General features: G+C 46.7%; 1 protein-coding gene across 51 annotated transcripts in view; it reads left to right on the top strand.

Annotated features, from left to right (window-relative positions):
• Window positions 1-15723, top strand: part of Sorbs1 (sorbin and SH3 domain containing 1) — a 222725-nt gene that overhangs the window by 186993 nt on the left and 20009 nt on the right. For 50 of the 51 annotated variants that reach the window (XM_087590829.1, XM_087590755.1, XM_087590767.1 and 47 more), the window contains 6 exon segments: window positions 2897-3064; window positions 6806-6852; window positions 10235-10349; window positions 10485-10610; window positions 13160-13354; window positions 14712-15464. In XM_087590829.1, the coding sequence (XP_087446955.1) occupies window positions 2897-3064; window positions 6806-6852; window positions 10235-10349; window positions 10485-10610; window positions 13160-13354; window positions 14712-15464 (1404 nt within the window). 51 annotated transcript variants of the gene reach the window in all.

Below are 15723 nucleotides of genomic sequence, written 5' to 3'. Positions count from 1 at the left end.
TCCTCTGTAGTTCACTTTGCCAGAAAGCAGGACTGACAGATTTACATACACTCACTGGGCTATAGTGCCACCCCCCTCCAGCCTATGTCAGGGAGGAACTATAATTATGGCCTCAGAAGCTTGGAGACCGGAATTCACGTTCTCCTTAATACGTCCCGTGTTTAAGGAAGTCTACCTTCCCATCTCTCCTCACAATTGGCATGAATCACGCTTCACATGGGAGAGCACTGTAGTAGGAAAAATGGAAGGTGGCAGCGCTGGCCTCTCTACAGTTTATGAACAATTGGGAAGTTGCTTGTGGTTCTGCCAGCTTTAACTTAGAAGGGAGATGCCCATGTTAGTGCTGGCAGACTCCACACAAGAACTCCAGAGCCTGGGCATTTTCTTGGAGCTGCTGAAATGGTTCTGTGTGGGATGATTGCCAGGGTCTGGAATAGAGCCTGTTCTGGAATATAGTAAAAGGCTTAGTAGGCAGAATCCTCTCTTCTGCTGTGATAGAGCATTCCAGTGCACATGTTCTGGCTGCACATTCCCAGGAAGGAGGGTCCCATAGATAAGTTCAGTGTCCACTTTCCTGTCATTTGTTAAGGGATGCAAGGATACTTCGAGCTGCTGGCAGTGGGAAAGGATGTTCAAACATGAGAACTCTCGCCACATCCTTTTCTGTGCTGGTCTAGCTTGAGTGGTTCCAGAGTCTAGGTGGAGTTTCCTTAAGAATTTAAGGCAAGGCTGCCTCTGAGGACTCTGATTATAATCACCGCTGCAGAAGACAAACATGCCTCTCCTTGCCCACCGGGCATGACTTCTGCCTCCCGAAAGCCAGGGGAGGCGTTTGAGATCCAGAGCTGTTAAATTGTCAAATCCAAAACTGTCCAATGACAAGTGTCTGTCAGGACTCAGGGCAGATCTCCTTCCAGACATTTCTATATGTGTTCTGTCAGAAAGACCAGGTCTGCGTGCCATGAGAGGAAAGATAAAATTCCATTTTAGTAATGAGATGCTAGTATTCAGTAGGGAGGGTCTGGTGGGTGAGTCTTACTAAGAGGCTCTTGTACTAACGTGGTTTAGCAGTGACTCCATTGAAAGCTGCGTACTTAATGAGAGAAGCTTGCATCCTTGGTGACGTTGAGAGCTTGAAACGGCTCATCTTCCCTCGTGCATACAGGCTCATGTGGCTAACACACAGACCCGGTGAATGCACTGACTCAGGTTTAAGTCTTTTCCATTTGCTCTTTTCCAGGGATAACGTACTGTCAGCCAGAGCAACAGTCAGTGCTTTTGAACAGGGCCTCAGGCACAAGTCCATCTCCACTGCTGGAGAAACAGTATGGAGGGGGGTCATGTCAACCCATTACCGTTGACGCTGACGATAATGGCCTTTCAGAGAGGGAGACCCCGTCTGTTCTTGAAGGGCCTTTCGTGGTCACCAAGCCAACTCCCTATTTTATTCAACAAGGCCATGGCTCTAACAGGGACACGCCCCAAAAGTGCTGGGCTAGAAACTAAGGCTCCACCTTCCCGGGACAGCACTTTCGTCTAGCTTACTCCTTTATTATGGTTTTCTGAGTGCCGCAAGCCCCATAGCCATTTGTTGAGTTGTTGTTTTGTAGAGGGAAACTGGGCCATTATCCTTTAGAGCTGAATGTCACATGAGTCATTTAATTGTCTGCTGGAAGAAGACTTACGTCTAGCTGAGCATGTTAAGAAATAAATACCAGTTCTAATAAATGCTTTCCCACAAGGAGTATTAATCCCAGGAATGAGAACTGCAGTGAAATAAGGAAGCGAATTAAAATTCTTTTCTACTGGGCCATTGGAATAGGCCATGAATGGTATTTGGTGAAAAGCAACACGGACTCATAGTAAAAGTCTTGAGTAGCAGTTGATGGTTATTTTCTTTTTAAAAATATATTTCTTACTTATTGTTTGAGAATTTCATGCAAGGGCACGACATGTTTGGATCAAATCCCTCCCCCACTTCCTCTTTTCTTAATTTTTTTTTTTTTTCAGAGCTGGGGACCAAACCCAGGGCCTTGCGCTTGCTAGGCAAGCGCTCTACCACTGAGCTAAATCCCCAACCCCCACTTCCTCTTTTCTAACTCACCCCATACCCCTCCCCCAACTCTCCCTACCAACCCTTTAATTTTCTTAATGGGGTAGCTGTTTCTTCTAACCCCAGATGCTGTTATTTTCTCTACCGTATTCTCTATCATTTCTTGAAACTCAGCTTCATTTCCCGGATGTAGAAACAAGTCAGTGGGACAGAAACAAGACCTCTGTCGGCCACATGAGGAGCCTTCGCTATATGTCCTGAGGTCTCCTGAAACTTATGCCCAGGGGAAGAGTTGGCTGTGCTGGGGGAAAAGTGCTGCATTCTTTGTGGAGAACATGGCAGTGTCACTGAAAAAGAAGCAAAAACATGACCTAGTTGCTAGAGAGTCAAGACCCATAGCCTGAGAGAGCTGGTGTAGTCAGGGAAACAGCATGCCCCATCCTGTCTTGGAAACACTTTAGGAACCCTAAGGCAGGTAGGGATGCCAGCTACCAACCAAACATGATTACAGTGCCTAAGCCCTTGAGTCAACTGGCCTTTGTTGCTTTGGACTGAGCCTGGGGGGTGGGGGGTAGTCAGACAGACAGAGGGGTCATGTAGAATCATGTGTCCCATATCCCAGTGTCCCCATTTTCTTCTGGACAGTGTTCTCTCCTTCCTACAAAGTGTATTGTGGATGGTTACCCTGAGAACTTAGAAGTTGTGTCCGTAAGTCCCTTTGACAGTGATCTTTAATGTCTCCTCCTTGTTCACCAATACCTTCTTCCTTAGTTGCTTATGTGGCCATTTTCCATTAAGCTGGACCAGATGATTCACTGCCCATCTTATGCAATTTCATGGCAGAAACTTTTAGCGGACCAGAGACGACTTAAGCGCGAGCAAGAAGAGGCCGATATTGCAGCTCGCCGCCACACAGGTGTCATCCCGACTCATCATCAGTTTATCACTAATGAGCGCTTTGGGGACCTCCTCAATATAGATGACACTGCAAAAAGGAAATCTGGGTTAGAGGTCTGTTTTGGTCACCGCCAACTGCTGCTTGACCCAAAGCAATATTTGCCTTTCTTTGGCATTGCCTTCTGTAGGCCAATTTAGTTCTCCAAACAGCGCCTGTCATCCTGGCTTTCTTAGCCTGCTTTGGCTCTTTTGTGGCTGGTGAATAGACATGAGCCCCACTATGTCCTGTGCTCTATCTGTTAAGCATGCCTGGCTGTGGGACTGGGATCCGCTGGTGCACACTTGTACTGCATGCTTAGAGCCTTGGCTGCCTCATGAGTCCAGTCCTCTCCATCTTGCATTTGACTGTGATACCATGTTGCATTGTGGTCTGCTTAGAAGCTGTGTCCCTTTGGCCATGTGTCTCAGAAGCTCTGGTATGGATAACCCAAGAGTCTTCTGTAAAGAGATGGTTAATGAAGCTTTCGTTATTAAAGTTACCTAGTGACACGTTATAGCATGTACTGAGGCCCCCAGACTTAGTGGCACTGCTGTTGAAAACTCAAGAGAACAGTACTGATTACTCAGTTGTGCTGGGACATTCCACTGAAGTTTGAAACTCTTGACTTTGGCAGCTTGGGTAAACTCGTGGAGAGGATGAGAGCACTCTGAGAGGAACTTCATCTACTCCCTCAGTTTTGACATTTCTAAGCTTAGGCTACAGACGTTTAATATTCCAGCAGGAGTGAAGAGAGAGAGAGTGTAGTGGTTTTATCCAGGCCTTGCCTCCCTCCTCAATGTCGCTATGTTAGATCAAGGGCCAGCTTTTGAGAGTGATAATTTAGGTCCTGCTGTGTGGCCTTTCAAAGCCCTGCTGAGCCAATGCCTTCTCAGGGATGCTTATGTGTCTGTGACATATTGAGCTGGGTTTTTTGGGCTGGAAGAAGTGACCCCAGGAACTAGTTTTATGACCTGTTAGTATAACCAACTTTCTGTCTTTCAAGTGACAGAGGTATCATTGACTGTTTTTCGGGGTTTTTTGTTTGTTTGTTTGTTTGTTTTAAGAAATGAAAAGTCCCTGGGAAGAAGTATTAAAAGAATTTGACCTAAAGAAGGAAATTTGAGGGGGTGGGGGGCAGATTCTAAAGTAGAGAAAAATAGAAATGTGACCAGAAAGAAACAAAAGTTAGCTAGTCCACTGTGAGTGGCAGGCAGCTTCTTGGTGTACAGTGGGATGGCTCCTTCACATGCTCTAAAGGCTCTACTCTCTAGCCCCATTCAGAGGTCTGCCTGCCTGTGAGGAAGAAGATGGCAGCCCATAGAACTGCCTTAGGGCGACTGGGCCTCAGTGTTGCTCAGCAGAAGTAGCTATGTCAAGGGAGGCACTCTTTTTTTTTTTTTTTAAATAAATGTTTTTTATGTGTGTGAGTACACTGTAGATGTCTTCAGACACACCAGAAGAGGGCATCACATCCTATTACAGATGGTTGTGAGCCACCATGTGGTTGCTGGGATTTGAACTCAGGACCTCTGGAAGAGCAGCCAGTGCTCTTAACTGCTGAGCCATCTCTCCATCCCGGCACTCTCTTCTTACTGGTCCTGCCTTTCCTCCAGAATGATATTTCCCAAATTGTGTCAGAACCCCTAAAGACATATCAAAATGCAGGCTCCTGCGTCTCACCTGTGATGTTTTGACCTGGGGTGGGATCTAAGAATTTGCAGGGTTTTAAGTTTGATGCTTTGATGTTTCAAGGTCCACATAAAGAATCATTGTCCTTTAGCCAACTGACGTGACAGAGTTGGGGCAGTGAGACCAGCAAGTATGAGTACACTGTGGTGTGTGGATACATTTCACTCTCAGCAGGAGTCAGCAGCCACTAACTCTGTGTGATACTGTCCCTGTGTAGAGCAGAGACAACTCAGTTGGTGTTTGGGGTATAAAATCACCTTCGTATGAAGTTCTATGTCAGCCAGGTGAGGTGTACAATCCCAGCGCCTGGGATAGAGTTAGGAGGACCAGGAGTTCAAAGTTGTTCAAAGAATGAACATTTGCTGCTGTGGTATAAATTTTATAATGTTCACACAGCCGTATAGCTGGGTGACATGGGTAATCCTCTCTCCCCACACTTTTTCTATTGTTTCTACAAGGTTTTTTTTTTTTTTTGAGGTTTTTTTTTTTTTCTTACAGTTTTGGTCTTTGGGTTTTCTATTGTGAATGCTGTTATTTATCCTTATTCTCACGTCCGTTCTGCTCCTGTGTGCCTACAACCATTAGAAAGTGTGCCATAAACACAGGCGTTAGGATCTGATATTAACTCGATGACAAGGTGCTTGTTAAGTTACCCCCTAGTCTGTATGTATGGGAACTGCAGCCGGAAAATACAGGGTGAAAAGTCTGTAGGGAGAGCCAGTCTAAGCCCATGCCTGTGATCTCGAAGCTTGGGAGGAGGAATCAAAGCTCAAGGCCAACCTGGGACCCAGTAAAAACAGAACCTTAAAACAGAACAAAACACAAACATTCCTGTGGTGTAGTATGAACTCTAGAAGATCCCCGCAAAGCCCAAGCCCAGAAGCCTGGAAATGTAAGGCAATGACTAAACAACTAGACTAGTGTGATGTTACTTTGGGGCGCCTTTTCTCACCTCAGCTCCGTTTTCCCCTCCCAGTCTGCCGTTGTCTTCCAGTCTGGTAGAAGGCCTACCATTCATTCCTTTATGCTGTATCTAGACAGAGGCCATAGCAGCCAAAGAGGTCAGAGGAACTCTGATAGAAATAGCTCGTGCATGTGATTTCAAAAATCTCACGTGTCCCTTTAACAACAAAACTGGTTAAAATAACCACTTTTAAGAGCAGAGAAGAAAGGGGTGCAAGTTGATAAAGGTGAAGTTCTTGCCAGAGTGGGGGCTGAACAAATTCCAGGCTGAGGTTAGCACGTAAAGGTACTTAGTTGGGACAGGAGAAGTGACAGATAGACATTTAGGTGTGACTGGGGATATGGCCACAAGCCTCCACCCAGGTTAAGGAGAGAGATTTGATCTACCAGACAATTGAGAGCTGAAGCCAACATCAAAGCAAAACCGTGAAGTGTGGAAGAATCTGTGGAATGTTATTTGTGCTCCTGGGTGACAGTTGATTAGACTGAGGAGAAGGTAGAGTCAAAGGAAGCTTTGTGTCTGTGGGAAGCAGAGGTCAGGTCCAGAGCAACAGGGTTTTGAACTGAGGGGGAGCAGACTCGGGTATGAGTTACTGACAGACTTAATGAGACTGTGCAGACAGCTGGGCCTGGCTTTCCAGGCCCGGGTGTCTAGGGGAAAGGAGCCGCCTCAGCTAGGATGGTGTTTGAGTAGTAGAGATGTACTCAGGGTTTACCCTAGCCTTTTCGATGCCACAGACGGTAGGGACATGTGGAATGCAAGATGATATGATAGGTGAACCAGACTCTGCTATACGTTTAGTACCTAACTTATCCCAGGGAAACAGAAGATGCCCCCCAGGGAGTAAGATGATAGGCAAGGCTTGTCTGAAGACTTCTGGCTGACAGTAGCCACGATCAGCTTGCCTGAGGGGCTTTTCAAACCATCTCTTATCTACAAGTGGCCTTCTTGAAGGGGAATTTCCATGCATGACAAAGCTGACTAAACACCATCTATCATGCTGATGGGGTCAGGTGCTGCGGTCTTGCCCGGATTTTTAAACCAAAATGAACTGGTTAGAGTGGATCTCTCTGCTTCGCTTTCTAGAATCTTGTGAAAAAAAAAAGTGTCCTTTTCATTGTTCGTCAATCACGTTTAACTCCGTGTTATTTCTTGTGTTTAGATGAGACCTGCCCGAGCCAAATTTGACTTTAAAGCTCAGACACTGAAGTAAGTGCTTCCGGTCACACTTGCCTTCTTAGCTGCCTCTTTGGAAATACTGTTTGCTTAGGACAGAGAGTGGGTTAGACAAGTGTTGCTTCACAAAGATAGATGTACAGATAATCAACAGTAGGTGACACATGCCAGCACCATTACGTCATAGGTATGACATCATAGGTATTTCATCATAGGTATTAACTCGTTCAACTCTGATGAGTCAGGACTGTGTGGAGTAGATACTATTATCTCCGCTTCCAAAGCTTAGGAAGCCAGTATGAAAGAACTCAGCCCACCTAAGAGGTCATAGAGTCAGGATTCAAACCCAGCACCTTGGCGTCTGAGGCTGGCTGGTATGCTCCGTCCCACCCTCTTTCTACCTGAATAAGTCCTCTGTCTACTTGACTAGGTTGCAGCCTGATCTGACCCAACCTTTAGTAGAAAGAATCAAGAACCAGACTCTAGGAATATAATTTGACCTGTTTTTTCTGTAGCATTCCAAAGGAGGAAGGAAGCCCAGGGGATACTAACATTTCTCTAAGTGTGTTCCTCCCGAGCGTTCATCCTGCAAGATGTTCCTAAAAAACAAAGCCAAAGAATGAGTATTGTAGAAATGAGTCAGAGGTGCAGCTCATGGCATCTTTAGGCCCCTCTCCCCCTGGGGAGATGGACTGTTACTGGCATGTTCACGGCCATGGAGTTCAGAGACAGAAACGGATCTGCTTAGCCCAAATTTAGGTGACCAGGAAACCTTTCCATTTTCTGTGGAACATAGTCCAGAAGGACTTGATAGCTCTGTAGCTAATTATAGATTAAAACAGACCATGAATTTTCTTTGGCAGCTGATAACCTGGCCAGCTACATCCCATTGTCCTGCCAACAGGAGGCACCACGTTTGGGGCTGAAGAGGGAGTGCTTCCATTCATGGGTGATGGGAAACAATGCCTCTAGGCTCATCAACCATGCTTCCCATTTCTTCCAACACAGAAGGAATGGCCAGGCCAAATTTGTAGAACCCAGGCATGAATCCAGGGTGGTTGGATTTGACTGTATTACTCCACTCCCTTAGGCTGCTACAAGAGATGGCTGTGTGTGTGTGTGTGTGTGTGTGTGTGTGTGTGTGTGTGTATGTACTTTAGATTTAGAAAGTTGTAACTCTGCCACTCATGTCTCTGCAACTATAGCCAGTTTATCAATGTCTCTTACCCTCAGTTTTCCTCATTTGTAAGATGAGACTAAAACTGCCCCCCACACACACACACACAAAGAAACTAGCCAGGGTAAACCAGTAAGATGTTTTGCACAGTGAAACAGAAGTCCATACTCAAAAGTATGGTATCTACCATCCTCATATTTGACCCAGAGAGAGAACAACAAAGACATGTGAATTAACTCGTATTTTAGTCAAAGAGAATATTTTCCTTTAAATTGAGACTTTCGGTGACACGTCCTTTTATAATTCATTTTTAAAAGCCCCCACCCCCTTGAGTAACCAATCAGATAGAAGAGGTAAGAAGGCCAGAGGTCCATAGGACTGTCATTTATCAATACTGCTAATGCCTGCCTCGTGTTCCCATCATGGCATGCTGCCCTCTTAACAAATCTATGTCCTGTGGTTGGTCGTCCATGCTTAGCTAAGGATAGAGCGTTGTGAATGTGTCCCATTCATGAGCTTAAGACATTAGGGACTGTTTTATGATAGGGGCAGGGGCTTGATGTTTGGTTCTGGAATCTGCAGATGACCATGCTGCATTGCAACAATAAAAGGATATTCAAATCTGAAAGTACCTAGTGCTATTAAGCCCCAGTCCTCTAACACCAGACCTAGGTATGTGGATCTTGTGGGAGCTGAGAGTGTGGCCTGAAGGGCTGCCCTGGTGAAAGCACTTTCCCCGGAGACTACCCCTTGGTTCTCTCTATTGAAGGGTTGAGTCAGACCAAGCTGCTGCCTAATTAAGTAAACAGGGCCTCAATATAGAAAGAGGTCAGGTGTCACAGTACCTAAGCTAAGCTTCTACATCAGCCTCAGGATGTCCATGTTCATCTTTCTCAGAGTAGTGAATCTTTGCTTAACATTGGGGCCATTTCAGGTCCCACCTGCCAACACAGTGTATGACACCTAAAGGGGAATTCAGAACACGTCACGGAGAGTGTTGGGAAAGGACTAGCCAGAGACATCCCCTTTTCACAAAGGTGAACATCTGGCATCCTTTTGGTGGACCTAGTTTTGGAATCAACTCCCAACACAGGGTCCACACACGCCTCTTCAGGATGCTTTTATCCAGCTTAGAGCCAATGTTTTATACGTTTTCCAGCTGTGCCCTTTTGCTTAGCCATACTCTTCCTGCAAAGCTGCCACACCCCTTCCAAATGATGTTGGGTTGGAGCAAAAATACATTTTCTTTTTTTTACTTTTTTTTTTTTTTTGGTTCTTTTTTTCAGAGCTGGGGACCAAACCCAGGGCCTTGCGCTTCCTAGGCAAGCTTTTTTTTTTTTTACTTTTTTAACTCGAGAAAGGTTCAGGTTATTATTTTGTTCTGTTTTCACTTTGTTTATAACTTATTTATTTTTCTCACAAAAACAGAGAGTCCTGGTTAGTGTAAATACTGTCCAAACTGAGGCAAACAAAGGGATGGGTGTGGAAGAAAGGGTTGGGAGGTGGAGGGAAAGGCACAAATAACATTTGAAAGATCGTCCATTTTTCGTTCTAACTCGTATTTTCCATGCTGAGAAGGAAGCCATGACTCCAGACCATGTACCCTACTGGACGTTTCACCCGCAGTTTGCAGCTTCAGTTGCCAGCCTTGAATTAGATGCTATGGTCAGATAAAGGGACATTGTCACCAAGAGTTCAAGCTTTCTGACCAAGTCCCTGAACTAGTAAATCTTTGAATTTGGCTTGAACTCAGCCTGCCCCACTTCAGAGCTTCCTAGTACAGGTTGATGGAGACAGATGGTGAAGGAGGGGGATGGGTAGAGGGTATCAGAATGCCATTACCTGTAGTGGTTCAGGCATGTCTAGCTACAGCGCACAAGGGGCAGCGAAAGTATCCAAAGAGAGACCATTTAATAAGTTAAGGCTGCTGGGCTCCACCGTGGTGCATCTCTAAGACAGAATTCCCCCCCAAACACACATTAAGAAAATCACAACCAACTATTATGGGCTCTGAGCAGTCTCCAGTGCTAGTAAGTGTTGTGTGTTAACACCCATCCCATAAAAGACTACAGAACTACCAGACAGTTGGGGTTCTCACTTCCAGGGATGGAGCCTCCCATCTTCTGGAACTCTGTCCCCTTTCACTCCATGTAAAGTCTTGTTGTACTAAAAGCTGAAGTGTCTTCCCCATGTGCGTTTTGAAACATCTACTAACAGGCAACGGCTTTCCGTCAACAGGGAGCTGCCTCTGCAGAAGGGAGATATTGTTTACATCTATAAACAGATCGATCAGAACTGGTATGAAGGTGAACACCATGGCCGGGTGGGAATCTTCCCACGCACCTATATCGAGGTACCACAGCCCGCAGCTCCGTCCTTTCAGGAGAAGCCCCGCATGCCTAAAACACCATTTTCTTACCATGTCCTGTCTTCTCTTCCCTTCTCTTCCTCCCCTGGCCCTTCTCTTTTGCTTTCTTTCCTTTCTCAGCTTCTTCCTCCAGCTGAGAAGGCTCAGCCCAGAAAGTTGGCGCCCGTACAGGTTTTGGAATATGGAGAAGCCATTGCGAAGTTTAACTTTAATGGTGATACACAAGTAGAAATGTCTTTCCGAAAGGTAAGCCACACACACACATCTCATCCTGGCTTTGGGGGCCCTTGGATGATGCTGTTTATCTCAAAGGTGTCGGTTGCTGTGGCTGCTAATCTGTAGCCTCAAGAACACAGTGGATTGGTCGAAAATTGAAATAAGCGGAACCAGAGGTTTCCTGAGATGAGAGTGTATTTATTTTGATTCGATGTGTGTGAATGTGTTGCCTGCATGTGTAGCACATACTTGCAGTGTCTGTGAAAGCCAGAAGATGCTGCTGGATTCACTGGAACGGGAGTTACACAGGGTTGAGAGCCACCACGTGGGTTCTGTAAAACAAAACCCCAGGTCCTCTAGAAGAGCAGACAGGGCTCTTAACTGCTGAGCTGTTCAATCCATCTCCCAAGATTTTTTTTTTTAATTAATTACTTACACAACTCAGTTTAGTCACATTGAGTTTACCAATCAAAGCCAGTATTTATAGCATCTTAGGCATCCTATATTAACTGTATTCAACCAACATTTAGTAATGGACATCGTGCTGACGACTTGATTTAGGTTTATAATGTCTCCATAGACCAAGTGGGGAGACAAAGCCATTGGTACCAGGGGGAATTTTAAAGGCTTTGAAATCAAAAGTCAAGTTACCAGAATCTCATTTTGTGTGGAGGCGAATACTTGATCTGAGCCTCCACTGCCTCATGAAAAAACATGGAGAGAGAGGGCCTTTTCAGGATGTTGTGAGAGACCCGAATGAAGCAGTGTGACTTGGGCCAGGTCAGGATTCAGTCCACAGGTGGGAGCAGTTCTTGTGGCAGAGCTCAACCCACTCCATAGGTGGTAGGGTGGGGGAGGGGGGTCTCCACTGACTTAGACATTCTCTACATGTCATAGTTCTCCAGCTTGCTGAAGATGTGAGAATTACTAATTTTATTGCCTTGGAAATAGATAAGCAACCTTATACAAAGAAGAAACTAGATGTCTCCTAATTGCTCGTTGTCAGGGAATTCATGATTAAATTGTTACATAGGTGGAAAGAGACTACCAAGGGTGGTCAGTAAAGTTTTTATAACATCTGCACATGATGGAGAATTATGTGAAGCCTTGTTCCATATACCTGTAATCCCCATGCTGTGAGGCAGAGGCAAGGGGATGGATAATAATGAGTTCAAGGGCATCCTGGCTATGAAGCAAGATTGCGTGTGTGTGTGTGTGTGTGCATGTGTGTGTGTGTGTGTGTGTGTGTGCGCGCGTGCGCGCGCGTGTGTGCGTGGGCATGTGTGTGTTTTCTTTGATAAAGACGCTTCATTCTCTATCATTAAGTATCAAAAAATATATAGGTGAGAGTGCAGCAGTCCACCAGGTAAAGTACTCACCATACAGACTTCGAGGCATGAGTTAAATCTCCAGATCTCAGGCAAAGGCAGATGCTGTCCTCTGACCTCTACAGGTACCGTCACACATGTGTCCCCTCGTGCCCACCAAAAGCATGATGATAATAACAAAACAAATTTTGGGGGCAAACCATGTATAAAAATCAAAATACAACACATAGTTTCCACAGGGGAAAGCAGGGCAATTCTAATTCACTCGCATAGAAGTGAGTCTGGAGAGCACCTATGTATTAACATCGGGAATCCCTAGAGAGCATGGCAGGGGGCGGTTGTTTTTGGCTTTATGTTTATCTTTATTCTGTATAGAAAAGAATATAGAGAACCTTCTGAGGGCTGGGTGAGATGGGTAAAGGCGTTAGCTGCCAGGTTGAGGGCCTGACTCCAGCAAGTTGTCTCTGACCTCAAGCTACCTGCTATGCCACTAGCACTCACTGTCCAACCGCACATACAAAACTATAGAAAATATATTGTGTATACATAATTGTATATGAGAGAGATAACTTTCTGGGTTGGGTTGTTATAGCTCACACCTGTAATCCTAGCACGAAGAAGGTTGCGTTAAGAAGACTGCTAATGTAGCCAGCCTGGGCTACATAAGTGAGTGTGGACCCTATCTCAAAAAAAAAAAAAAAAAAATCAAATCCTTGAGGTGGCTCAAGGATTAAGAGCACTTGCTGTTCTTGCAGAAGGTACAGGTTCTATTCTCAGCACCCACATGGTGACTCACAACCATCTATATCTCTAGCTCCAGACACCCTCTTCTGACCTCCACAGGCACCAGACAGGCTCATGGTACACTTAATGACACGCAGGAAAATGTTCATACAAATACAGTTCGTTCAAAATAACGTAATCAACCTAAAACACACCCTCCAGGGCCTTTACCTTGTAGATGAAGGCTGGACATGTGACCAATTTGTTCTAAGGGAGTCAGACACTATAGTTGCCTTCCAGCTCCAGGGCATGAACCTGAGCGCTTTACTAAAATGCTTAACCCCCTTGCTTAAGGAAGCTCTACTGTGTCAGCATCCCCAACCTGGTATTCCATCCAAAGCCAATAGAGATGGCTCTCCTGAGCCTAGAGTGTGGTGAAGGATACAGGACAGCGCAGGATACAGGCAGGGATCTCCGATGGGCTGCAGTGTGGTGCTTTAAGACCTCTTGCTTCGCTGTGTCTTACAGGGGGAGAGGATCACGCTGCTCCGGCAGGTGGATGAGAACTGGTACGAAGGGAGGATTCCTGGCACATCCCGCCAAGGCATTTTCCCTATCACCTATGTAGATGTGCTTAAGAGGCCATTGGTGAAAACCCCCGTGGATTACATCGATCTGCCTTATTCTTCTTCCCCAAGTCGCAGTGCCACTGTGAGCCCACAGGTATCTAAGCTTTCAAACTCAGCTTGGAGCTCTCACCCTCGGCTGCATGGTTGGCACATGGCCCTTCTGGGATGACTCTCCGATGCTCTGATTAAGAGCTACTTAGAGCAGGGCATGCTGGGGGTTATTTTCATACATGTCCGTGGTATTGTCCTAGCACTCTAAAGTTTGTGAAGGAAGGGGAAGAGTTTAAGATAGTTCCTGTGGGGATAAGGTGCAAGGAAAGAAAAACAAATGAATTACCAGTTGGTGCATCCCTGCGATGTGAGCTGCTGGTGTGTAGACCACAACCCTGTGGCCCAGCATGCTTCTCTATGCAATACTGTCCATCAGAACTGGTTTCCAGAGGACAGTGGTTGGAAGATAATTTCATGTTCTCATCCTTAGACATGTAGACCAGATTCAAAGAGTTTCTGCAAGCCTCCCCTGGACTCGTGTTGGAAACAAAACTCAGAGCGTGTCGGTCTCTACTGGGTCAAAAGGGAGTCATTTATAGGCATGCATAGTAATGTGATTTGCTTTTCTGAACTTGAATTATGAGCACAATTGTTATTATTCCAAATGGTGCCCACTTTCCCAAAGCCAATAAGCAAAATGAGGTAGGGTGGCATCCTGTGGAATGAAATGGAGGATGATGGCTGAAAGACGGTGGGACTTGGCGGTGCTGACATGGTACCTCTTTTCTCCTGTTCTCTATCATTTCGTCCCCTCCCCATGCTGGCCACCAACACAGCAGAGAGCACTTGACACAAAGCGTTAGGTGGGCTCTCGTGAACAGTGAGAACACCATTCTGCCATCTCATAGGAGAGGCCGTAGGACCAGGCTGGGCATTTGACTCCATAAGAGCATGGGGAATCTTTGCTTGACCTCGGCCAAGAGCAATTGCAAAACAAAGTGACCGCACACTCCGTGCTTCTGTGTGGAAGACTCTGTAGAGTTGAAGGAAGGGTCTGGACAGAGACTGTCCACCCAACCCTACAGTTTTGGGTCAGGGCTGTGGTCGCAATAATGGTTTGGTTGGCTGGGGCGGGGCACTTCCTGGCTTTTCCTTTTGTATGTGACTCCGTGAAGCAGCCCGGCACTATCCACAGCTGTCAGGTGGGAGCCTTGCCCGTCTCCACGCCACTCGCCTCTCCTCTCCATCCGGCCTGCACACACTCATGTATCCACCCAGCCACTTTGCAGTCTCTCCCAGCCAGATGATTTCTGTTCTGGACACCAGGGTGTTCTGCTCATCCTCTCTGTTTCATTCTTCTTAATGCCCCTGTGGTGGTTTCCCTCCCTTCCTCTATGCTGACACTTTTATCTCTGCTTCTGTCTTTTGTTTTCTCCTCTCTCCTTTTCTTTTTTTTGAAGTGCACTAGTCACAGCAAGCTCATCATGCCAGCCCCTTCATCTCTACCCCACCCCCGCCGAGCCCTGTCCCCCGAGATGCACGCCATCACCTCTGAGTGGATCTCTCTGACTGTTGGGGTCCCGGGCAGGCGTTCTCTGGCCATGACACCACCCTTGCCTCCACTGCCTGAGGCTTCTGTGTATGACATGGACCGTTTGGCCTTGTCAGCGAGGGCCCGCCCCTCCTTGCCACTCAGTCTTCCCTATTCCAGTTGGTCAGATCACTCCACCCTGCGCTCAGTGGTCTCCCCGATGGCCCTACCTCCACCCCACAAAGCCTGCTCACGGGCACCCAGTGCCCAGGCTCCTCTTCACATCAATGGAGACGGTGGTATTCACATTCGCCAAGATGGCTTCTCCCAGCCACCACTTGGGAACTCCGATAGGGTCATCTCAGAGCTTAGTGACGCCTTTAGCAGCCAGAGCAAGAGACAGCCCTGGCGAGAAGATGGACCATATGACAGGAAAGCAGAGAGCGAGGCAGGTGAGAGATGCCCTGGTGGACCCAAGATCTCTAAGAAGAGCTGCTTGAAACCTTCAGACGTGGTCAGGTGCCTGAGTTCTGAGCAGAGACTCTCGGAGTTCCACACTCCTGAGGACAGCCAGTCCTTCAAGCCTCTGAGTAGCCCTTTCCCAGCATGGGAAGCTGGGCCACCAGAGCTTCACAGAGGTGTCGAGGCTGACAGGAAAGCTGCTCAGAGTGGTGTAAGCCAGGTAGGCCTGAAGCATGACTAGTGGGCCTTGGCCTCTTGCTTGGCATGGTGGGCCAGACCAGATGTCTTACCATTGGTCTGTTACCTGAGGCCAAGGGGTGCCTGTGAGATCTGTTTGCTTGCCTTGGAAGCAAAGGGATGATCAAGAGGGAATGGTGGGGCTGTGGATTAGGCTGTTAGCTGGGGATAGTTCAAAGAAATGTATTCTAGCATCTTGAGATGATTTGAAAGTATTCCTTCGTTGACACCTGCTACCCTGG

This window comes from Rattus norvegicus, chromosome 1 (genome assembly GCF_021556685.1).
Source record: "Rattus norvegicus strain SHRSP/BbbUtx chromosome 1, alternate assembly SHRSP_T2T, whole genome shotgun sequence".
NCBI lineage: Eukaryota > Metazoa > Chordata > Mammalia > Rodentia > Muridae > Rattus > Rattus norvegicus.
The sequence above is the reverse complement of the archived record's forward strand: the minus strand, read 5'-3'. Positions and strand labels throughout refer to the sequence as shown.